At 47.8% G+C, this 25,409-nt stretch overlaps 1 protein-coding gene across 2 annotated transcripts in view; it reads left to right on the plus strand.

Annotated features, from left to right (window-relative positions):
* Positions 1-3,143: 3,143 nt before the first annotated feature.
* Positions 3,144-25,409, plus strand: part of CLPTM1 (CLPTM1 regulator of GABA type A receptor forward trafficking) — a 33,924-nt gene continuing 11,658 nt past the window's right edge. The window contains exons 1-5 of one of the 2 annotated variants that reach the window (XM_081922063.1): positions 3,144-3,259; positions 9,535-9,653; positions 20,306-20,429; positions 23,018-23,176; positions 24,467-24,584. In XM_081922063.1, the coding sequence (XP_081778189.1) occupies positions 3,200-3,259; positions 9,535-9,653; positions 20,306-20,429; positions 23,018-23,176; positions 24,467-24,584 (580 nt within the window). In that variant the 5' untranslated portion in view covers positions 3,144-3,199. Of the gene's footprint in view, positions 3,260-3,393; positions 3,515-9,534; positions 9,654-20,305; positions 20,430-23,017; positions 23,177-24,466; positions 24,585-25,409 lie in introns of those variants that run through there. The other variant, XM_081922062.1, reaches the window with a different exon arrangement.

Here is a 25,409-nt window from a genome sequence, read left to right on the forward strand (position 1 = left end):
TTGGCAAGTCCTAGGCTCTGTGGTTTAACCCACTGCGCCACCCACGTCCTCAATTCCCAGTACCCGTAACCAAACTACAGTTCCCAGGATTCTTCGGGGGGAAGTAATGTTGTTTTAAATGTATGATGTGTGTGCAGATATATCTATCAGGGTTGCCCTCATAGAATTCAGCAAGTAGGAAGATGCGAACAAAACCAGAACTAGTTAGCACTGCCAGTTCACTGGGTTTGGCTTTGCTGGCAACAAAAGTGGGACAAACAACAACAACAACAACAGAACATTTGTGGTATAGAAAGTGAATTGCGGCAGGAAACTACGGAATGTGCACCAACTGGAAACGAAACAGTACGTCTGCACGAAACGTTCGCAGGTGAAAACAGTATTGGAACTCCCTGCCTATTAATATAAACCAGGTGTCTCCACTGTACTCTTCAGTGCCTGCTAAAAACATTACAGAGAAGCAAACAGATGCTTAGAAAATTGAGGTGCTTTTCATCTGCTTCAGTATTTTGCACGTTTTAAAGTATGGTTGTATTTCCCCCCTGGTTTTATTGTTTTACTTTTTGTAAAACACTTGGAAGTTGTTGTTTTTATTACATTCAAGTAGTGTGTAAGATTTATGAAATAAACTAATATTAATAAATTTGAGAGTGGGATTGTGTATAACTGCTCTGATAGCCCCATGAGCACGAACCAACATGAATATACCATGAATAGGATGTCTGGATAGGACCCTAATACAGTGGTACCTCAGGTTAAGTACTTAATTCGTTCTGGAGGTCCGTACTTAACCTGAAACTGTTCTTAACCTGAAGCACCACTTTAGCTAATGGGGCCTCCTGCTGCCGTCGCGCCGCCAGAGCACAATTTCTGTTCTCATCCTGAAGCAAAGTTCTTAACCCGAGGTAATATTTCTGGGTTAGCAGAGTATGTAACCTGAAGCGAATGTAAACCAATGTACCACTGTAGTAGATTCTGCCCATTGAAACCATAACTTACTAAAGAATATTGTCCTATCTATTGTTCTCCAAATGCAAACAAACAAAACACAATAATCCTTTGTAATGCAAAGCATACTGTAAAGCTGTAAAAAGAGAAAGAAATGGATTTTCCCCCACTTTCTACTGTTTCATTCAATATTTGGAAAGAGATTTGAACGCTGCGCCATTGTGGTTGTGAGTTCTGAAGACATGGTGGTTATTTTGGACTAATTTTTTTTTTAAAGGAAATGATTATTTTTTTTAATTAGGGAGCATGACACCATTTGGTACAGCCAACTTCAGATAATTTCATCTGGAGTAATCTGCGGTAGGTTACCTTCTCTTTCATTCTTCTTATTATTGTAAATTATGAAGAGCATTTATATGCTGATTTACAATGGCCTTCAGTTAATAGACTGCATCCAAGGATGTTGTTGTTTAGTCGTTTAGTCGTGTCCGGCTCTTTGTGACCTCATGGACCAGAGCACGCCAGGCACTCCTGTCTTCCACTGCCTCCCGCAGTTTGGTCAAACTCATGCTGGTAGCATGAGTGAGAACACTGTCCCACCATCTCGTCCTCTGTCGTCCCCTTCTCCTTGTGCCCTCCATCTTTCCCAACATCAGGGTCTTTTCCAGGGAGTCTTCTCTTCTCATGAGGTGGCCAAAGTATTGGAGTTTCAGCTTCAGGATCTGTCCTTCCAGTGAGCGCTCAGGGCTGATTTTCTTCAGAATGGAGAGGTTTGATCTTCTTGCAGTCCATGGGACTCTCAAGAGTCTCCTCCAGCACCATTATTCAAAAGTATATTCAATTCAGAGCAGATCAATTAAAATTAATGACCATGACTACCTTGGGTATACTCTAGTTACAGATAGGTAGCCGTGTTGGTCTGCCATAGTCAAAACAATTTTTTTTTTTCTTCCAGTAGCACCTTAAAGACCAACTAAGTTAGTTCTTGGTATGAGCTTTCGTGTGCATGCACACTTCTTCAGATACACTGAAACAGAAGTTTCCAGACCCTTCTATATAGTGAGAAGGTGGGGAGGGGTATTACTCAGAAGGGTGGTGGGAATGGGTGATTGGCAGATAACTGTGATGAGCCTGTTGAGGACTCTTAACAACTGCAATAGGTCTTACAGGAAAAAGCAAGGGGTGAGAAGGTGAAAAATGGCTTTGTCATGTATAATGAGAGAAGAATCCAAGGTCTTTGTTCAGACCAGGTGTCTCCATGGTTTTAAGTTTGGTGATAAGTTGCAATTCAGCAGCTTCTCTTTCCAGTCTATTTCTGAAATTCCTTTGTAGTAAAACAGCTACTTTGAGATCTTGTATAGAATGTCCTGGGAGATTGAAGTGTTCTCCTACTGGTTTCTCTGTCTTGTGATTCCTGATGTCCGATTTATGTCCGTTTATTCTTTGGCGTAAGGTCTGGCCTGTTTGTCCAATATAGAGAGCTGAAGGACACTGTTGGCATTTGATGGCATAATTTGATAAGACCTATTGCAGTCGTTAAGAGTCGTCAACAGGCTCATCACAGCTATCTGCCAATCACCCATTCCCACCACCCTTCTGAGTAATACCCCTCCCCACCTTCTCACTATATAGAAGGGTCTGGTAACTTCTGTTTCAGTGTATCTGAAGAAGTGTGCATGCACACGAAAGCTCATACCAAGAACTAACTTAGTTGGTCTTTAAGGTGCTACTGGAAGAAAAAAAAATTTTGTTTTGGGTATACTCTGAATAGGATACAACCCCGACCAAAAAACAACAACAAAAACACCCACTGAAAAACAACATACATTCAATCATTCGGAAAATCTTATCTAAGGGGAAAAAGCGAAGAGTTATGCAACACCTTAAATGCGAATTTATTATTTCGCAAACTATGGCACGTTATTAGCATTTAGCTTCCCCTCACATGTAAGTCTGCAACATGTGGTAAAGATGGAAGCGCGTGCAAAAAGCGGAAGGCGGCAGCAGCAGTTAATTCGGATTAATTCCTCCGGGGTCAACAAACCAGGATCTGCCTCCCTCGCAGGCACTCGGCACTCCCATGCTGCGGAGCCGCTCGCGAATATACGGTAAGCAGAGGGCGCTCCGCCCAGACTGAGTTTAGAGGGGAGGAGGTCACGTGGATCAGAGAGCGAGAGAGAGGGCGGGCGGGAGCAAAGCGGGACTTAGGAGGAACTCTCGCGAGAGCTGCACCAGGCAACGGCGCAGCAAGATGGCGGCGCCGGAGACGGAGGTGGTGGCGGCGGCGGGTCCCGCGTCTGGCCCTGAACAGGTAGCGGCCGCAGAGCCCCTTTCTCCGTCGCCCCCCTCGCGGGAGCTGCCGCTCGGCGGCTCTCCTTTCCCTGCGGGGGGGGGGGGCAGTTGCCCCTCACGCCGCCCTCCTTTTGCCCCTCCCGCGGGCGAGGGGGGGTTAGGTCCCCTCATGCCCCAGCCCCGCCCCTCTCGCCAGTCACGTGACGCCCTTCTCCCTACCCTAGAAAAAAAAATTGGCCTCCAGGGGCGATTGCCCACCATGCCCCTTCTCCAGGTCAGCTCTTTTTCTTATTTATCTCACTCATATATATATATCTGCTGCTTTTTATTTATTATTATCGCCTGCATTTTTCCTCCCAAGACGCCAGGGGTGGGGTTGTTTTTTGGGGGGGAGGGGTCCACACACTCCCAGCCCCCGTTTTATTCTCAGCAGGGCTCAGAGAGGCTTATGGCATGAGTGAGCAAGGGTCGCAACCCTGTGGTCATAGCACGCCCTCATCCTGCAGAGAGTCCCCAAGTTCAGTCTCTGGCACCTCCAAGTAGGTCTGGGAAATACACCTGCCCCGTGACCTAGGAGAGGTGCTGCCAGCCGGTGTAGGCGGTACTGAGCTGCATGGGCCAAGGGTCCGACCAGGCGGCTTCTGAAAGGGCCCCTCTCACCCTTGAGGGTCACCAGATGTTCTTGAACTACAGCCCCCCATCAGCCCTGACCGGTCACGTGGCCTAGGAATGATGGGATTTGTAGTCCAACAACGTCAGGCACCCAAGGTGGAGGAAGGCTGCTCTGAAGTGGTAAAAATCACTCCCGGTGCGTTTGGTAACCCGAATCACGTCAAGTTCATTTATAACCTGCTTTTCCTTTAAGGAGACAAAGTGTCATGTGTGGTTCTTGCTCGCAAATATGGAGTTTTACCTTCGCAACAGCTGTGTGAGGTAGGTTAGGTTAAGCAGTAGCGACTGGCCCTGAATTCCTGAAGGAGCCTCATGGCCTCATGTGGATAGGAGCTTAAATATAGAAAGCATAAGAACATAGCAAGACGACATTCCATCTCAGACACTTAGTTGATCAGCTCAGTATTCTTTATACTGACAGGCTGTAGAGTCGCAGACAGGACTCTTTCCTAGGAGCTACAGAGTGAAACTGGACCTGCATACAAATCTCCAGAATATGAGCCTGGGTTTCATCATTCTGTATAGTTGCGCAAGTGGCAGTTTGTACCCTGCATCTTGCCACACCTCTATACCTGAAAGGTGTCTAAATCCCTAATTCTTGGGGACCTGGTTCACCTGTAGTTTCATCGTTTGTATATATTTGCTTCAGGAAGGAAGCTTTTGCGACTCGTCCGGCACAATTTGTAGTAAAGCGAGTTGCCCAAATTGCCTCATGGAAACCATGCAGTGAAGTTTATGATTAAATGAGGAGTCACCCTTTTGTCTCTCTGTTCAATGTCCCACACTAGCCACTCCTTCCTTCTTGGGTGTGTCACACAGTGTTGCTTCAGCCTCAACACCCCACTTCTCTTGGGTACACCTCCACCCTTTTGATCTGGCATCCATCTTGTTCCCTTGACTTAGAAATTCTCGCCTGACTCTGTCCCGTGTTAGATAGATCTGATTTCTCAGGTGTATGCCAAGGAATCGCTTTCATCTCAATGTCCCCCCTCTGGGTAGTTATCTTTCTGCTCCTAATTGGTCTCATTAGCAAATTTCTCCTGCCTTTATCCCCCATAAAGAACCAACAAGTTCTGACCCAGATAGCTCTCTTGGCCCCTTGCCCCCCATCCTTTATGACAGTCTACATTTCTCACTGTGTTCTGCTTTTCTTCGCTGGTTTCCTCTCTTGTCTCCAACTGACGTTGTTTCTTCCAATTCCAGACCATGGTTCCTCCTCCCCAATTTCCTTGACGGTACTGTCAAAAGCATTTTATCCCTGAAATTTACAGGTGTCACTGTTTTCTCCATCTAGGCTAAGAGTTCACCTGCCATTCCTTTCAACACCACTAATTTCAGAGCTTCCTACTTAAGGAATTGTTTCTCTTTTTTGAGGAATTTGTCTTTGGGTTCCCTACTAAGGTTTTTTTTCCCACTCCTCTGTCCTCCTCCTAAGTTAAATTTCCTCTTTGAGTTGCTGCCCATTCTGCCTTCTCTTTCCCACCCACATCTGATTCTCATACCTTTCTGTAGGGGAAACAGATGCATGAGCATGCAGCTACCTTTTTCATCTGTTAGATGCTTCCCCTTAACTGCATCTAATCTGCTTTTGCAGGTATTGTCCTCTTTTATCTGTAAGGAGACTCTTGTCCCAGCTTTCATGGGGAAACTTGACATCGTGATCTCTCCTCTCCCCAATTGTCTGTTGATTCTGTGAATATTACACACAGTCTGCCCCAAAATTGTCTCATTCTAGATAGCAGTGCTCTCATCTTCTACCTATTCTAGATGAAACAGCTTATTTTTCCCCTGTGTGGAGTCTCATCTCACTCAAAGCCAGTAATTCCTGCACAGATTGCTGTGACACATTTGTGTGCTGTGAGATGTAATAAATAAATAGACTAATTATAATTTGCACTCAGCCCATAGTGCCTGCTGGGTACCTGTGTGATTCTTTGCTCTTGCCTTACTTACATCCACTTCTCCTTCCTGGGGAAGGACAGTTATGGCCCATCTCAGAATTGGATGTGATTGGATCATTCAGTTGCTCCTGATGCAGAGATGAAGGGAGTCTGTCCGTTGCATCTCTGTGTGAGTTACTGCTCTGAGCTTACATTGAGAAGAAGCACTTGTAGTACAGTGACTGTCTCAAACCCAGTTACAGATAGGTAGCCGTGTTGGTCTGCCATAGTCAAAACAAAACAAAATTCCTTCCAGTAGCACCTTAAAGACCAACCAAGTTAGTTCTTGGTATGAGCTTTCGTGTGCATGCACACTTCTTCAGATACGCACTTCAGATTCTTCAGCGTATCGGAAGAAGTGTGCATGCACACGAAAGCTCATACCAAGAACTAACTTGGTTGGTCTTTAAGGTGCTACTGGAAGGAATTTTTTTTGTTTTGTCTCAAACCCAGGTGAGCTTTTCCAAGTGTGGGAAATTCTTAACACTTTCATTTTCTGAAAGCAAACCACTTCAGGTGTGTCTACAATTATAATTTAGGGAAGTAAGCTCTAGCTATCAGAAGCTTAGGTAACAGTGCTCAGAGTGTTGTTGGCTACAGGTGCTTGGGTTGAGAGGATGGGGGGGCACGGGAATTCCCATTCCACACCTTGTTTTTCCACCGTTTGCTGGGAAACAGCCCACACAGGGCCCACAATCCTTTTGTTTGGCTGCCATCCATGTGTTAAAAGCAGTGTTACCTTTTAGTGTCCTCCCCACGCCTCACCTTGGGATTCCCCAGGTACATTTACCACTTGGATCATTCTTGCTACTTCCCCTTTATCCCCACCCTCTTTTACCATCTATATTTTTACATAATATCCTTGTGATGAAATCTGTCATGCATAATCTGCCATTTTAAATAAATGATTTAAAAATAAATTTGAATCCAGAATCAAAGCCTTAATTCTTCCAACAATATTGAATGTGGATGAAGAGGCCCTCCACCATTATTTTCCTGAAAGGAGATTGAATCATAGAATTGTAGAGTTGGAAGGGAACCCAAGGATCATCTAGTCCAACCCCCTGCAATGCAGAAATTGTTTTTTTAATAGCTGATCTTGTTTATTAATTTTTCACAAAGAAAAAATATGTGCAAATTTTAACATAAACCATGTTACTTTATCAATTGACTTTCTGTCCTCCCCTTCCATGGTCTCCATATTTACCCTTAAATGCTACATATTTCACCTATACTATTCAATACATTTAATTCAACCTATTTATCTTATTCACATTGTTGCTCATATTTCAAATCTTGCTCGTCTTTTCATCTTGCTATAATAGTTCTTTAAATACTCAATACAGGAATCTTTTGCCCAACATGGATTGGGGTGCTTTAAGAGTGAAGAACTGAGATGATAATTTGATTTGTTTTTAAATTCAAATGTAGTACCGAAAAGAATTTGCTGGCTTAAGTATTCACTTAATGTCATGGACTTACTTTACTGACCCTGCGTGCCTGTAGGGAGAGACCGGGAACATGAATTGAGTTTCTCATCTGAAAAATTGGATTAATAGTGATGAGGTGCTTTGCTTCTGGGCATATTTGAATAACATAAATCATGTATGCCTTTCCCTCAGATCAGATCATAATAAGAATTAGTGATTATGTGTTTTCCCCTAAGTACTCAAGGAACTTTGCATATGTTGTTTCAGTAATTCTTAGAACAATAAGCTAGTGAAAACTGGTTGGGGCTTGTATATAGACTGACTAGTTGCTTTTAACACAAGCCTTAATTAAAAGGTCCTACATAAATTTAGCAGCGATGAAGTAAGAGGGCAAATTCTTCTTTGCATCAGCAGCTGATTAAAGATTAGGTTCTGGACCATAGGAGAGTAACTGCATAGTTTTTTTATAGCGGAGGTTAATAAACAATGGGATCTGTATTAAGACTGGTACTATTTAACATTTATAAATGATCCTGTAGTCAAGTCTGCAGATTATTGGTTGCTTTTTATGTGGTGTTTGCCTGCATTTGGTTGAACCCCAGCCTTCTAAATACAATGAAATAAATAACAATTGATGAATAACCAAAATAGGAAAAACCCAAGCAGCCTGCAGAGAGTCCCAAAAGCATCTCTATTAATATATCTTGGAGGAGGGGGTCATTGTCGATAACTTAATGAAAATGTCAACAGGGTGAGGTTGTGGTAAATAGCAAACTCAAGAATGGATGGGGAACAAAATGGCCACTGCTTAATGCCCTTCTATAAAAAGATGCTGAGCCCACCTTTGGAATATCGCATACAGTTTACACACACAAACACACCAAAAAAATAATCTCAAAAGACATATTGGAGAAATGGAAGAAGTGCAGGTAAGGACAGCCAAAATGATCACGGGGTTGACAGGCCTTTGTTGTTTCAGAAAAGACAAAATTATTTGTGGTTTCCTTGTTCAGAAAAACAGTGGGGCAATGAGAGATGTTTATGAATGGGGAAGGGGGAGGACAGATAAATTTTCCTCCCCATTCCATAATACTAGAACTAAAGGGTAGATGAAATAGATGGTAGTCAATTCAGGACAAATAAAAAAAACGTAAGGCAGAATTAACTTCTAACAGGCGAGGACTGAAGACTTTTTAAAATTCAAGCAGACATTTCAACCAAAGCTTGATTTTATAGTTTAACTTTCTACTTTTTGTACTGTATCCTTGCCAACCTCATAGTGATAACTATAGTTAAGCAGTATATAAATTGTTTAAATACAAAGAAAATAGAAATAATACTGTAATTCATGGCCTGCTTGTGGATTCCTGGAAGCATGTGCCTGGCTGCTGCTGGAAACGTTGATGGTTCGACGGCCTTGATGCAACTGGGCTATCCTTACCCTGTTGCTGTTATCCCAGAGGAGGGCAACCAAAATGGTCAAAGGCCTGGAAACGATGCCTTATGAGGAATGGCTAAGGGAGCTGGGCATGTTTAGCCTGGAGAAGACGAGGTTAAGGGGTGATAGGATAGCCATTTTCAAATATATAAAAGGATGTCACATAGAGGAGGGAGAAAGGTTGTTTTCTGCTGCTCCATAGAAGCGGACACGGAGCAATGGATCCCAACTACAAGAAAGAAGATTCCACCTAAACATTAGGAAGAACTTCCTGACAGTAAGAGCTGTTCGACAGTGGAATTTGCTGCCAAGGAGTGTGGTGGAGTCTCCTTCTTTGGAGGTCTTTAAGCAGAGGCTTGACAATCATATGTCAGGAGTGCTCTGATGGTGTTTCCTGCTTGGCAGGGGGTTGGACTCGATGGCCCTTGTGGTCTCTTCCAACTCTATGGTTCTATGATTTTATTCTATGATTCTATGATCCCTATATTTCAGATGGCAGACCAAGGTTGAAGGATGGCGCCTTACGAATTTACGGCTGAGTTGAGATTTGAAATGGGGGTTATTAAAACCAGATTTCAAGCTCTCCTCCACTGTGCTATCCCAGCTCATTGTTGTACAGCACTTGGCATCTAATTAAAAATCTTGTTTTCCGGGAAGCTGAACTCATTCCTGTCCCAAGAGGAGGGGGGCGTTTCATGCTGCCGCAAAAGTGTCTCTTTAAAAAAAAAAGTCACAAAGTTTGAACCTCTTGGCTTCTTATGACAAGTGACTTTTGCTGATTTCCATCTTCCTGTTTTTCTCCCCACCTTTATAGCAAGTGACCAGCAATGGAACTGCAGCAGGAGGTGAAGCGGTTGCTGAGACCCAGCAGCAGAACCAGCCCCAACAGCAAGCTCCAAATGCATGGCAGGTCATCAAAGGAGTCTTGTTCAGGTGAGATCTGCTCTAGAACTGCCGCTTTGTCATCCTGTGTGTGTATATATCACACTAGAGGGTAGGGTGTGTATGTGTATTTGGTGTTTGTCCTTAAATCACTTGCGCTTGGATTTACATGTCTTGGGTCAAGTTCCTGTACTTTTATGAAAGCAGCCAATACCCACTGTTTTCCTGCATCTGCAGGGCAAAACCCACAGTAACTGGAGTTTCTATACCGCTTCAGTGGATTCCAAGTACTTTTTGATATTTAAAATTTTTAAAATATTTGTATCCCGGTTTTCCAACAGCGGTGCTGCGCTCAAAGCGGCTCACAGTAACAACAAAAGCATAAAAAAAATAGCAAACATTTCAACCGGTCATAATCCTATCGAAAACACAAGAGCATACAAAGCAAAAGCAAACACATTCAGCAGACAATACGAACTCATGATGAACTCAAATGATCAGAAATGGCTTCTGAGCACCAGCCCTGTGCCAACAGACATGCTCTTTCTTTACAAAGATGATCTCACCCATGTCTTGCGACATCCCAGACACCCACACTGCGAGTTGGTGAGGGGATAGTGGCTTGACTGTGGCCGTCCAGTTAAGTTTATGAAAGAGGTGGCATTTGAACTAGGGACTTATACTGACTCCTATCTTGGCCTCCTAGGCACACTGTCTCAACTGCATAGCACTAAATGACCAACCTAAAGCCTGTTTCTCTAAGGTGAGCTGAAGTGCCTCAGCCTCTCACCTTCAGCTCAGATCCTCTGAATGCCCAAGGAGCGTCCTGCACTGGGAGCATCCATTGGTGCATGGTAAACCAGTATGCTTCCACCTCCCCGGATCACCTTGGAGCTAGAAAAGGGAAGTGGAGCCGTGCGGGTTTCGCTCTGTGCCAGCAGGGCTTCTGAGCTCAGACAGCACCTATCATTGCGTGCAAAGACAGAGCGACCAATGTGCCTAAGGAGTGCAGGCAGGCAGAGCGATCTGATGCGCCTCCGCTGCCCCTCCTGGCTTTTCAGGATGCAGAGGTCCATCACCTTCACTCTGGGTTTATAGGCTCAGGGCTTATTTCCTGCTCTCGGCCTGGAGCTGAAAAGAAGGAACAGATTTTTCTCTGATCCTGTTCTACATTCCAGACATAGGAACCTAGGCAGCTGCCTTATACCGAGTCAGACCCGTGGTCCATTTAGCTCAGTATTGTCTGCACTGGCAGGCAGATTCCCAAGCTATTCAGACGGGGTTCTCTCCCAGCCATACCTGAAGATGTTGGGGCTTGAACCCAGAACCTTCTGCATGCAAAGCAGATGCTCCACCACCGAACTGCACTTTCCCCCTTAATAAAAGGGGCATCTTATCCTTTGGAAGGTGTGCGTTTGGTGGGGGGAGGTGTCCTTTTTGGTTAGTCATGATTTGCCAGCCCCTGGTTCCTCTTAAAACTGCAGCTGGAGGCTTGCATGATTGAATTCTCCACCATGCAAGAAACATTCCTTGCAGATCAATCTAACAGCAATAAAACTAACATGCTGGGACATCAGCTGGCCTAGACCGGACCTCTGTCTTCTACACTGCTCTTCTGCATGCAGAAAGTTCTTATTTATGGAGGACAATAAGCAGCTTCCCTCCACCTGCAATTTGAAGTAGCACATTGAAGAAACAGGCTTTACGTGCTGTTTCATGAGACCTAAGAACCATGGCTTTATGTCCTTGTGAACATGGCGGTGGTCTTCCTCCAAGTGATTAGTATGTAGGTAGTGGCCTGTATGCAGAATCAGACCATTGGTCCACCCAGCTCGGTATTTGTCTCCCCCCGACTCGGAGAAAAAAACAAAAGCTCCCATGTGAGAGCAGGGAGGATCTTCTGCTTTCTGTGTGAGACAAGGATTAAGAGCTACCTTTGAGAGAGCAGGATTGTGTTTTCTCTTTCTTTTTCTGTTTTTGTTTTTATTTAGATTAGTTTACTTAATATTACTGTGAAAAAAGCTTTAATAAAATCTTATTTTTAAAAAAGAATTTGTCTACACCAGCCTTCTTCAGCTTAGCAATGTGAGAGCGCCAGTGTGGTGTAGTGGTTAAGAGCGGTAGACTAATAATCTGGTGAACTGGGTTCGCTTCCCCGCTCCTTCACATGCAGCTGCTGGGTGACCTTGGGCTAGTCACACTTCTCTGAAGTCTCTCAGCCCCACTCATCTCACAGAGTGTTTATTGTGGGGGAGGAAGGGAAAGGAGATTGTTAGCTGCTTTGAGACTCCTTAGGGTAGTGATAAAGCGGGATATCAGATCCAAACTCCTCCTCTTCCTCTTCTTCTTCCTCAAGCACCCTTCAAATGTTTGGGGCTAGAACTCCAATGCTGGCTGTAGCCCAAACCCACATCAGGGTTTGTACGTCTACAAATTTGAGAACGTGAAGTGGTGCAGCAGTTAAGAGTGTTGAACCTAGGACTCGGGAATCCAGGGTTCGAATCCCCACTCAGCCATGAAGCTCACTGGGTGACCTTGGACCAGTCACTGCCTCTTAGCCTAGCCTACCTCACAGGATTGTTGTGGGGAATTGAATGAGGGGAGGGAGAACCATATACACCAACTCTGAGCTCCTTGGAGAAAAGGCTAGATACAAATAATAAAATGTCTGGAGGGCGCAAATGCAAGGAAGGCAAGTGAAGCCTGTCGGGGGCTGTCTGGGATTTCAGCCAGCGTCTTTTACTGCTCTCTTTAGAAATGCGAGGGCTTGAACCTTGAACCTTCTGCATGCGAAGCAGCTAAGTTAAGAGTCCTTCCCCTTTCTAGAAGGAAGGGCGTGCGTGGGGCCAGCCTATAGGTCTGTGCCAAAGTGTGTTCAGTAAAGTATTAAGCTGATTGCTACCCTAATTAACTTTTAAGTTAAGCACCTCTTCTCGTAAGTTTTGGCGGCGTCTTTCCAGGGCAGAGGTCCCCATAAGGCTTTTAACACCGGTCATTAGAGCCAGCTCTTTTGTCACTTGGGATCTCGATAGCTTGAGACTGTGGAGAGAAATGTCTGTGCTTTGACATCTGATGCAAAGTGAGGCACTAGGCTTCGGGAAGGAAGTGCCTGGCAGTGGCCCTTATGCCTCCTTTTCAACCCCCAGTGCAGTGTCAAATGTTGCTGAGGGCCTCCCAAAAAAGGCTTTGAGGGCCACAAGTGGCCCTTGGGCTGCGTGTTGAACCACCCTGGTCCAGAAGTTGCTGCTGGACCACAGCTCCAGTCATCAAGCGGGTGCCTTCCCTGTACGCTTCTCTGCGCCTGCTAAAAACGTTCTTGTTTAGACTTGCCTACCCAAACACTTAAGAAAGTTGAGGTACATTTATTTATTTATTTATTTATCCATCATAGAATTTTGTAACATAAACAATAATCCAGCAACATTCCACATTTAACGTTCAGTTAAACAACTTGGGGCTTCTCCCTCCCTCCGGATATTCCCAAAAAATTCAATTTGTGCTGCGTATTCTGATCACTCCATGCCTTCACTTCTTCCCAAAAGGAAACTAGCCGCCATCCTGAAAAGTTGAGGTGATTTTAGTCTGTTTTAGCATTTTAAAGTATGGTTGTGAACAGTCAAGCGGTGTAAAATTTTTATGAAATAAATAAATAAGCATTTCTGACCTTCGGCTGGGCTGCCTGGGGCTGATGGGAGTTGGAGACTAACACTCTCTGGAGGACCACAACCTCCCCTTCCCTAGCATAGGAGACGTTGTGGCATGCATTGTAATCCTGAGCTTATTTACTCAGAGTGGCTCCCCGTCAATATCAGTGGGCCTTACTGCTGTAAGTAAGCCTGCAGCCTTCAGCTTGCAGGGGGAGGTCTTCCTAGCCTTCCAAACGTCTCTTTCTGGGTTTTATCAAAGGCTTCGTCCCTTCATGCTTCTCAAGCTGGAGAGCACAGAAGTATGGTTGTATTTGTGCCACTATTCTTCTTTAGCCTATGCATGTGAATTGATGACACTCCTTAATACGTGTGTGATGGCCTCTTGGGGTTTTTGTGGCTTGTGGGGATAAGGCCTACTGATCTTTTTCATGGTTGTGGTTCTCTCTTGCTGGTCGTGGTGGTGGTTGCTTCCCCATCTGGCCTCTCCTTTATGGTACTCCGGGAGCGCACAGAGCTAGAAGCATGAGAAAAAGTTGCAGCTGGTATGGGAATGAAAGCAAATAGAGAGCAGTAGCTTCAGCCAGGCAAAGGGCCTTCTCGGTAGTGTGCCCTCCCTATGGAACGCCCTCCCTTCAGATGCCAAGAAGATAAAGAATTACACAACTTTTAGAAGACATCTGAAGGCAGCCCTGTAGCGGGAGGTTTATAATGCTGGATGTTTTATGTTTTTAGATAATGCTGTAAGCTGCCCAAGGCCAGTGCTAGAAATCCCCTGGGCGCCAGGCACATTTTACGCTTAGCGTGGGTCCAGTTGTAAACATGCAGAGATCTCTGGGCACCAGGATGGCGACTGACATCGCCATCGTGCTGACAATATACACAATTCATTTTCAGCTTTGTAATCCAAGGGGGCGGGGAAAATGACACCTAGACATTCCATTGTGGTGGCCATAACCTAGGCTTGATGTGCCATTTGATGAGTAGCTTTGGTATACGAGTTTCTTATGCTGTTCACGGGACAAGTGATGGTTCCAGAGGGCTCTGAGATAAGTTGGTCGGGTAGGGGGGAGTTGACCAAATTGAGTAATGCTGTTTCAGATACTGCTCCTTTCGTAGCACTCGCCATCTAGCCACTTGCCCAACAAAATCGGCCCATGAATAGCATTAGCAGGAGCCAGCCTTTTCTAACGCATTCAAATGTCCCCTGAAGAGCAAGGTGAGCAGGTGGGAAAGAGAAACCAGAGAGAGTTTGTGCCATTTCCAAAGCCATTATTGCTTGGGATGCTATATTGGCTCTTTGAGCTGTGTCAGCAAAACGTTTTGGCATCTGTTCAGTGCCAGCTGAGCGATGAACTTCCGTATGATTAGAACGGTTAAAACATTTCCATTTATTAATGCAAATCAGATTGGAACAGGCTCGGCGCTGGCGTGTTCTCCCTCTTCCAGAAATGGGCAAATGCTGCAGTAATGCACTTCCAAAATTGTGGGTATGCAAAAAAAATCATTTTTACTTGGCAAGGCCCCTACCCCACCCTGGCTGCTGAAATTGATCCAGAACATTGCTTTGAAGTTGAACGAAATAATCCACCCTTTATTGGGCTCAGCATTTTCCAGATGGTTGTGGCCCATTTTAAGTGGGGGAGCCTTAGAGGAAGTCGCAGAATAGAATAAATGATTCCATTCTTTTAGTTCGGTAATTCAGAACTGTTGACAACCAAGGAAAACTGGCTTTCCACAGGCATTGCTGCCCCTCCTGCCACACATGTCTTGGTGAGTCACCTGTGGCAAAAAAGGAAGTAAAAAAGGGATCAGATTTTTGTAAAGCTCCCCTGCCGAATCACCCGGTTCTTCTCCAGCAAGGGCAAATCTGAAGCAGAAACAGCTTAGCTAATTAACCTCCTGGCTTAAAACTGATTGATTGGCCGGCTAGATTTGTGTGTGTTTATGCACTGTGAAAGCTCCTGAAGGATATTTGACAGGGGCGGTGGGGAAGATCTTGAAGGAAGGTGACATTGCCTCTTGGGTGCGAGAATTTTAAATTAAGAGATACCGGTCCTTGTCTGGAGAAGAGCAAGGAATCTGCATTCCTCCCCCCCCCCCATCAGATTTGGGAAGCTGGCAACACTATCTGGCCCTCCAAGGTTTGTGAGTTACACAGATGATTCATGAGGCAGCGGAAGCCAGCGGTGCTGTGGTTCTGTCTTCCCAGTTGGCTGGTTATCTTCAGCTATAATTTTAAACACACTAGCCTGCGAATGCCGGAAGAGACGTGCGTAGCTTCTCTGCAGAACCAGACGTGCTTATATATGCAAGGCAGGGCGCCAGGGCAGGGGTTTGGGTCTCTGAGGTCCATACATTCTGAAGCAAGCATACCTGAGAAGTAGAATAAGCCTCTTGTGCAAGACGATGGACTTGCCTCGTTAACTGTGTTGTGTGTGTGGTTTTAATTGACTGTCCATGAATTCAGTAGAGCTTCTGCCAGTCTCTAGTATACTCCACCATACAGGTAGCATATTCTCAATATACAGAAGCGCAGAGTGCCTTTTTCAGAATGACGCCACATGGCCATGTTTTGTGCATCATCACGGGATGGAGGGGAGGGATTGCTACAATTGCGCTTTGGGTTAAACCACAAAGCCTAGGGCTTGCTGATCAGAAGGTCGGCGGTTTGAATCCCTGTGACGGGGTGAGCTCCCATTGCTCGGTCCCTGCTCCTGCCAACCTAGCAGTTCAAAAGCACGTCAAAATGCAAGTAGATAAATAGGTACCACTCCGGCAGGAAGGTAAACGGCGTTTCCGTGCGCTGCTTTGGTTCGCCAGAAGCGGCTTAGTCATGCTGGCCACATGACCCGGAAGCTGTACGCCGGCTCCCTCGGCCAATAAAGCGAGATGAGCGCCGCAACCCTAGAGTCAGCCACAACTGGACTTAATGGTCAGGGGTCTCTTTACCTTTTACCACAAGTTCATCTAAGTCAGGACTGGCAAACATGCAGCCCACAGGGCAGATTTGACCCTCTAGACTCCCCAAATCATACCCACCTGCCCCACACCTGAGACTCAGCTGCACAAAACTGGATCACCTTGCCATCCAATGTTGCCAAGTGGGTGGAACTGCCCACCTGTCAATCATATGACATCATGAGGCCAAACAGTTAGAAGGTGGGCGATCCCACCCACCTGTGATAGTTGGCCTGCTGGGTGGGGAGAGGAAGATCTGGTCCAATGGGCCAAAAAGGTTTCCCACCCCTTATATAAATGATCTGCAGTAAACCCTAAAGTTCTTCTGACGGGCGGGTGGTATAGACATAAGAAAGAAAGAAAAAAGTGAGTAAATCCTCAGCCAAAGAAAAGTGAGGTTTCAAAGGGGGCCAAAATGTATTTAAATTCCCACTCAGCTGGGAAGCTGTCCGAGTGACCGTGCGCCATTTTCTACCTTCCAGCCTCACGTTCACAGGGTGGCCGTATGAGGATTAAACAAAAGGAAACAAAACACTGTGGCATTCCAAGTTCCTTGGTGGGGGAAGGCAGGGTACAAAAGTAATTATTGCTTTTGATGATGATGATGATGATGTATTATCAGACTGCTTGCCAATCCTCAACACAGCAAGTGCTGAAACACATACAGTGGTACCTTGGGTTATGAACTTAATTCATTCCGGAGGTCCATTCTTAACCTGAAACCATTCTTAACCTGGGGTAAGGTTTGTACTACTTCCAGCTTAGCGGAGTTTGTAACCCGAGGTACCACTGTATTACAAAGTTGATTTGGAGGCAACTTAAAAGCGACAGCAAGTGCTCAATGCGGAGCTTTTGTTTCCTTTGAGTTGGGGCGGTGGCAGTGCATGCTCTGTGTGCGCACGTGTGTATTATTCACACAAAGCCCCGGACTAGTATCTTTGCATGTAAAATGTTAGTAATAACAGCGAAGAAGGTGCACATCGAGAGGGGGGCGATAGCATGCCACATTCCGTTCTGCTGATGGTATCTCTCCGCCTGCCTCCCCAAAGGATATTGCAGAAGCAGATGGTAGCATTGGAGCAAGGAGTCTAATGGAAAGGGACAATGGGGAGGGGATGGGGTTTAAATAAGAACGGGCAAGGACAGGAGGGAGAGAAGCCTGAGCTTTCCCTTTTTACCAATTTGACACAGTGTAAACACAGTTTGCACTGTGTCAAAAACTGTATGGGACGTGGGTGGTGCTGTGGGTTAAACCACAGAGCTGATCAGAAGGTCGGCAGTTCGAATCCCCGCAACAGAGTGAGTTCCCTTTGCTCGGTCCCTGCTCCTGCCAACCTAGCAGTTCGAAAGCACATCAAAGAGCAAGTAGATAAACAGGTACCGCTCCGGCGGGAAGGTAAACGGCGTTTCCGTGTGCTGCTCTGGTTCGCCAGAAGCGGCTTAGTCATGCTGGCCACATGACCCAGAAGCTGTACACCGGCTCCCTCGGCCAGTAAAGCGAGATGAGCGCCACAACCCCAGAGTCAGCCACGACTGGACCTAATGGTCAGGGGTCCCTTTACCTTAAACACGGTGAACAGAGATCCAGGTGCATATTCTCTCTTTCTCCAGCTCTTTTTGTAGGAACCAGAGGGAAACTGGTATAAATGGCTGACTACTGTATCAGAGGTGCATTTCGTGGGGGGTCCTCTCTCCTGCAGCCCCTCTCCTTGAGTCCTGGAGAGCTGCTGCAAGTCATTGTTGCTAGAAGGACCAGTGTTCTGGCTTGATGTTTTCTTCCTGTGTTCAAGCCAAGAGAAAAGACAGTGCATTGGTACCATGGCAGAGGGCTTCAGGGGGCAAGGAAAGAATGTCGATCCATTAGAGGTGTGTGTTTCTTTTTTCCCTCTGGTGTCACGGACTGGTTGAACACAACAGCATGGTGGGAGGAACCAGCCAGGGAATCCCCAAGGGAAGAAGGCTCAGAGCCCGGGGATTGGTGGTGGGATGGCAGTGAGTGGTCAGCGGAAGAAGACTGGGAAGAGGAGGTGTCAGAAGCTGAAGAGGTAACAGGGCTTAGTGATCGGGGGGGGGGGGATTCTGTGGCAGAGGGAAGTCTAGAAGCAGGAGAGGAGGCAGGCGAAGAGGTGGAGAGGAAGCAAAATGTTATGAAAATGTTTTATAGGTGGTATATGACACCCGTAAAATTAACAAAAATGTATAAGACATGTAATAAGTGTTGGAAGTGCAAAGATAAAGAAGGTTCTTTTTATCATATGTGGTGGGAATGTAAGAAAGTGAAAGACTTCTGGGAAAAAAAAATATAATGAATTGAAGAAGATTCTAAAATATACGTTTATAAAGAAACCAGAAGTCTTTCTGTTAGGGATATTAGGAAACGAGATAAAAAGAAGAGATGGTAAGTTTTTCCAATATGCAGTAACAGCGGCACGAGTGTTACTGGCCCAGAAATGGAAACAGCAAGAAATACCGACTGTGGAAGAATGGAGAATGAAGTTGTTGGACTATATGGAGCTGGACAAATTGACAGGAAAATTAGATACTTAAGAGACCAAAAGTTCATCGAGGACTGGGGGAAATTTGTGGAATATCTGGCACATATAAGTGAGGGACAGATAACGCTAACGGGATTTAAAGAAGCACTGTGAAAGACTATGAAATATTGTCTAAAGGGAATAGAAAGAAAGATATAAACAATGTCAATACAAAATTAAGAAATGCGCAACTTAAATTATAACTACGGATGATTTACGGATAAGCTGGAGGAAGTCCCAAAAAGGTGTATGTTGTGAAATTTTGATGTGAAACTAATATGTTTTTTGTTGGTTTTTTCTTTTGATGTAAATTAATAAAAATTCATTTAAAAAAAAAGAGTTGGAGAGGAAGCAGGCTGGTGAAGAGTCACGGGTTTCTCCCCATCCTGCTGCTCCGCTCCCTGCTGGTCTCCCAGAACCAGAAGAGGCATGAAGAGGGCGGAGCATAGCTTCATGCAGGTGTCGTCTCAGATTGTTTGGAGAAGACCCAAGATAGGAGGGAACTTAGACAGCTTTGGGGAGGCGGGGACCTTCAGTCACCTGCTTCATGGGGGCAAGACCTGCCGGTGATAGGTTGCTGCGCTCATTAGGCCCGACACTCCTATGCGGGTCCTGTTTTGCTAATAAAGAGTCAACTCCAACTTGCTCTGTGAGATTTACTGCAGGCTCACTCCTGTCATCCAGCAAGGGAGAGCAATATAGTTAGGCTGCCCCACTGTTGCGTGTTCAGGGCTGGGATAAAGTCTTGTGGACAGCAGCAAGTGGGTGTCAAAGGAGTGGCCAAGGAGGTTGGTGTTGCCGGCAGACTCCCGGCAACTGTTTGCAAGGTTAGTATGGATCCTATGGTTCTCAAAGTTTCTCTAGTTTAAGGCCCCCAGGGCTTCCCATTGTGCCACCAGCAGAACCTCTGACCCAGAGTCCCACATTATTGCCATGCCCACCAGGGACTTGGGGAGAAAAGGGAGACAATTCATGCAGCAGACTCTTGTTGTCCCTTCTCCCCTGCAAAACTCTCCCGTTTCTCTCGAGTAAATCTCTTACCTGCTCTGGTTTGCCTGCTTCTCAGTAAGCAGCCGAGCTGCGTTATAAGGGAAGGGCTCTGCCCACTCACTTGCTGCTCTTGATTTTGGAAGCAAGGGGTTAGAGAGGCCTTTGGGGGAAGGATCCAGGGGGTAGAGCCAATGTGTCTGGCCCTTCAGCCCCTTGTTTGGTTCAAAGTATGGCCCCTGCGAACAAGCAGAGTTATGATACAGTGGTACCTCGGGTTAAGTACTTAATTCGTTCTGGAGGTCCGTTCTTAACCTGAAACTGTTCTTAACCTGAAGCACCACTTTAGCTAATGGGGCCTCCTGCTGCTGGGTTAGTGGAGTCTGTAACCTGAAGCGTATGTAACCCGAGGTACCACTGTATTTCATGCAAGTACATCTTCAGGAAGCTTCTCTTTAATGTTGAGGCTGTTAGCAATTTTTTTGTGCAGTAGCTGCCTCTAGAAGGAACGGCCAGCTTATAACTGCATCTTGTATTGATTCTCTACTTCTCTCTCTCTCCCCCCCCCTCCCCAAAGGATCTTTATCATTTGGGCCATCAGCAGTTGGTTCCGCCGTGGGCCGGCACCACAGGATCCAACCACCGCTGGCGGAGCACCCAGGGCGCCCAGCCGCAATCTCTTTCCTAAAGACACTTTAATGGTAAGCGTGACCCGGAACTTGGGTTAGCTGGGCCCCAAAGTTGGCAAAGCGTAAACAAGTATGCACTCAGCATGGAAAAGTACAATTACGCCCCTGTGTGATCTGGATAAAAATTTTGCAGCCTGTAGAACTCTGCAGCCTGCAGAAATCACAGAAGCTGAGCAGATTTGCAGCATTTTTCTTATTCTGTGTATTGCGTTCTGCCAGTTTTACTGTACTGCATAAATTTTTTATTGAAGCTTTTTTGACACGACAAAATTTTTAAAGGGGGAAAAGAGACAAAAGAAAAGAAAGAGGGCTTCCGGTTCTTTGTCTGTCAATTACATAAAAAAGAATTATTCAAAACATTTGCTCCATGGTATCATCCGCTAGTTTTACCGTATTGCATCTTTTGTTCTGTCACTACTACTAGAAGTCTTGCACAACAGCTCATCAGCCACCTGAAAATTGAGCAGGCATTGCCCACGTGCTTTTCAGTGTACAGTGGTGCCTCGCAAGACGAAATTAATTCGTTCCGCAAGTCTCTTCGTCTTGCGAGTTTTTCGTCTTGCGATGCACGGTTTTCCATAGGAATGCATTGAAAATCAATTAATGCGTTCCTATGGAAAAAGCCTTCCCCCGACCTCTTCTGGCGGGCGGCATTTTAAAATCGCCCGGGACAGCGGAGGACTTCTCCGCTGTCCGGGGCGATTTAAAAGCCCCTGGGAAGGCAGGCAGGGGGGACAAAGGCTTTCCCGCCCGGCCGCCCGGCTTCGGGACATCGTTCCGATGCCGGGCGGCTGGGGGAGGCGTTCCTGCCCCACCGCCCGGCATCGGGACGATGCCCCGAAGCCGGGCGGCTGGGGGAGGCGTTCCTGCCCCACCGCCCGGCATCGGGACGATGCCCCGAAGCCGGGCGGCTGGGGGAGGCGTTCCTGCCCCACCGCCCGGCATCGGGATGATGCCCCGAAGCCGGGCGGCTGGGGGAGGCTTTCCCGCCCGGCCGCCCGGCTTCGGGACATCGTTCCGATGCCGGGCGGCTGGGGGAGGCGTTCCTGCCCCACCGCCCGGCATCGGGACGATGCCCCGAAGCCGGGCGGCTGGGGGAGGCTTTCCTGCCCCACCGCCCGGCATCGGGACGATGCCCCGAAGGCGGGCGGCTGGGGGAGGCGTTCCTGCCCCACCGCCCGGCATCGGGACGATGCCCCGAAGCCGGGCGGCTGGGGGAGGCGTTCCTGCCCCACCGCCCGGCATCGGGATGATGCCCCGAAGCCGGGCGGGGGGGGAGGCTTTCCCGCCCGGCCGCCCGGCTTCGGGACATCGTTCCGATGCCGGGCGGCTGGGGGAGGCTTTCCTGCCCCACCGCCCGGCATCGGGACGATGCCCCGAAGCCGGGCGGCTGGGGGAGGCTTTCCCGCCCGGCCGCCCGGCTTCGGGACATCGTTCCGATGCCGGGCGGCTGGGGGAGGCGTTCCTGCCCCACCACCCGGCATCGGGACGATGCCCCGAAGCCGGGCGGCTGGGGGAGGCTTTCCCGCCCGGCCGCCCGGCTTCGGGACATCGTTCCGATGCCGGGCGGCTGGGGGAGGCGTTCCTGCCCCACCGCCCGGCATCGGGACGATGCCCCGAAGCCGGGCGGCTGGGGGAGGCTTTCCTGCCCCACCGCCCGGCATCGGGACGATGCCCCGAAGCCGGGCGGCTGGGGGAGGCTTTCCCGCCCGGCCGCCCGGCTTCGGGACATCGTCCCGATGCCGGGCGGTGGGGCAGGAAAGCCTCCCCCAGCCGCCCGGCATCGGAACGATGCCCCGAAGCCGGGCGGCTGGGGGAGGCGTTCCCGCCCGGCCGCCCGGCTTCGGGACATCGTTCCGATGCCGGGCGGCTGGGGGAGGCGTTCCTGCCCCACCGCCCGGCATTGGGACGATGCCCCGAAGCCGGGCGGCGGGGGGAGGCTTCAAAAGCCGTCCGGGGGCTTTTAAATCGCCCCGGACAGTCCCGGGGCGATTTAAAAGCCCCCGGTTAGGCAGGCAGGGGGGGCAAAAGTCTTTGCCCCCCTGCCTGCCTTCAAAAGCCGTCCGGGATAGCGGGAAGCGCTTCCCTGCTATCCCGGACGCTTTTAAAATGCTGGCGGTGGGGAGCAAAGCCTTTCGCCCCCGCCGGCCTTCCTGGACCTCTTCTGAAGTCCGGAGGGGGGGAAAAGGCTTTGCTCCCCGCCGCCAGCATTTAAAAAAAGGTCCCCGAGATTTCCCTATGGGCTTTCGTCTTGCGATGCAAGCCCATAGGGAAAATCGTCTAGCGAAGCGTCGCAAAAACCGAAAAACCCTTTCGTCTTGCGCGTTTTTCGTCTTGCGAGGCATTCGTCTAGCGGGGCACCACTGTACCTTTCAAGCCGTGAGGGTGGCTAGAAACTTGCTTTTTCTCTTGAACGAAAGCTGTGATTCCTGGGTAGCCGATTTCCCCTCCTGCACCACAGAGAGATTTCAGTAAATGCATAGCCCTGATCATCTTAACAGTAAAGAAGCTGAACATTTGCCTGGGTGTATTCCTTTATTGCAGCCGATGATAGAGGCTTCCCTGCCTTCTCTTCTAATGCTCTTCTCGTCTTCCTGCAGGATCTTCATGTCTATATATCAGAGCATGAGCACTTTACAGATTTCAACGCTACCTCCGCGTTGTTTTGGGAGCAGCGGGATCTTGTCTACGGGGACTGGACCAGTGGCGAGAATTCCGACGGGTGCTACGAACACTACGGAGAGTTAGATATTCCGGAGGTGCGTGAGCAATGCATGTTGCTGGCCGGCTGTTCTCCAACTGCACTCAAGCCAAGCCCCCTGCTGCAGACCTCACTTTTCTCCCTACTTGTCTGCAGTGGGCTGCCTGTACTTAAGAGTAATCTCCATCTCCAGACACCAGAAGCAAAACTGCTTTAAGAAATACATTGCCTGGACTGGACTAGGAAGCATCTCTTCTTCCATGTTAGAGACAGTAGTTCCTCTACATTAACAAGAGATTATAGAGCTCAGAGGGACGCGGGTGGCGCTGTGGGTTAAACCACAGAGCCTAGGGCTTGCCAATCAGAAGGTCGGCAGTTCAAATCCCCCTGACAGGGTGAGCTTCTGTTGCTCGGTCCCTGCTCCTGCCAATCTAGCAGTTCGAAAGCACGAAGTGCAAGTAGATAAACAGGTACCGCTCCAGCGGGAAGGTAAACGGCGTTTCCGTGCTTCTCTGGTTCGCCAGAAGTGACTTAGTCATGCTGGCTACACGACCCAGAAGCTGTACGCCGGCTCCCTTGACCAATAAAGCGAGATGAGCGCCACAACCCCAGAGTTGTCCACGACTGGACCTAATGGTCAGGGGTCCCTTTACCTTTACCTATAGAGCTAAGAGAGAGAGACTGGTGTGACCCACTGTCTGAATGTCCAGTACTGATTTAAAAGCCATTAGTGGTGATGATCCTTTATGAATACAAATAGGGGCATCACTCCATTCTAGCACCTCAGAAGTCCTACCCAAGCTCCTAGCCCAAGTGTGGGGAAACCTTATGCCTGCCACATGTTATAAACTACAGCTCCCATCAGGCCCAGCAGCCGTGGCCAAGGAGGATGGGAGTTGTAGTTCTGGAACAACTGGAGCACCAGAGGTTCCCCACATCTGACTGGCTCTGGCAATTTGAATGCTGAAACCCTCTTGGAAGAAAAGGAAGCAGGACAGGACAGGTCTGGGGGAAGCTTTCTGTCTTTGGCCTTTTAAAATGCTAGGTGCTCCAAGACAAAGCAGGGGCGGAGAAGGAAGGAGACGCCAAAGCTACCATTTGACATTTTAAGGCAGACGATCCTTAACATTAGGAGGGAGCTTGTGTTTTTATATTTTGCCGGAAGCCTCCCAATAGTGCCTGCAGCAACCCAGTCAGATGGGCAACATAAAACTATTAGTATTAGTCCAACAGCTTTGGCTTCCTTGATCACCTCCTTGCTGTGTTGCGTTCCACCCCCCCCCAAAAAAATGTTTCAGTAAAATGGATGAGGCCAGTAATCCTATTGCATTGGTATGGTTTTTTTCAGAGCGTTCAGCACAACGGCTCCATGTACATCCACGTGTATTTTACGAAGAGCGGGTTCCACCCCGATCCGAAACAGAAGAACCTGTACAGGCGACTCGCCACGGTCCACACGTCTCGAAGTAAGCCTTCCCCCCGTCCCTCTCTTTTTGCCAGGAGTCTGCAACCGGTGGTTGTGGGTAGAGATGTCTGCACTCAGCACTGTTCTCCCCCCTTCCCCCAGGGCACCTAGTTCCTCGCCTTCTTGTCACATCCTGCCACTTGCCCCACTGAGGCCCCCATTCCCAATTCCAGTAAGTGATGCATTTCCTCTCTCTCTCTCTCTCTCTCTCTCTCCTCTCTCTCTCTCTCTCTCTTTCCCTCCAACCATCCTGGAGCGATGATAGGGGCTTGAGTGCTACTGGGGCTGCCTTGTCCTTTATGCGGCTGATGCATTTCTGTGCAGTCAACACGGTCATGTTTGACGGGGAACTGCAAACGTGCAAACATCTTTGGTTGCCACATGCTAGAAAGCTGCAGCGAGTTGCAGATTCCCAGTGCACATTTGCTGTGATAATGCATGGGGGGGGGTCCCCTCTCCCCACGCCGGAATTCAGTATGGTTCATGATGTGTGTTCTCTCATATTTGAGCACGCATTTCGGTATATTTTCGTTCAGTGGTTGGAGCCCTATGGAAATGCCGCTGGCTCAGCAAAGCAGAGTGTGTGTGTGTGTGTGTGTGTGTGTGTGTGTGTGTGTTTTGTAACATCTGGAAAAGGCATGGGGGTATTTGAACCCATGAACAAGAGCCTATATTCTGCAGGGGCAATTTTTACTGGAACTTTCTAAATCTTGTATAAATTCAAGTGCTAAGTTCAGCACTGAGCATGTTCTGTACCCCTAAAAGTCTGCATCTGAAAACCGAAAATTCTGAGCTCAGAGTTGGTTTTGCAGGTCCTATGCTATAT

The sequence above is a fragment of the Podarcis melisellensis genome, assembly GCF_964234715.1.
Source record: "Podarcis melisellensis genome assembly, chromosome: 8".
NCBI lineage: Eukaryota > Metazoa > Chordata > Lepidosauria > Squamata > Lacertidae > Podarcis > Podarcis melisellensis.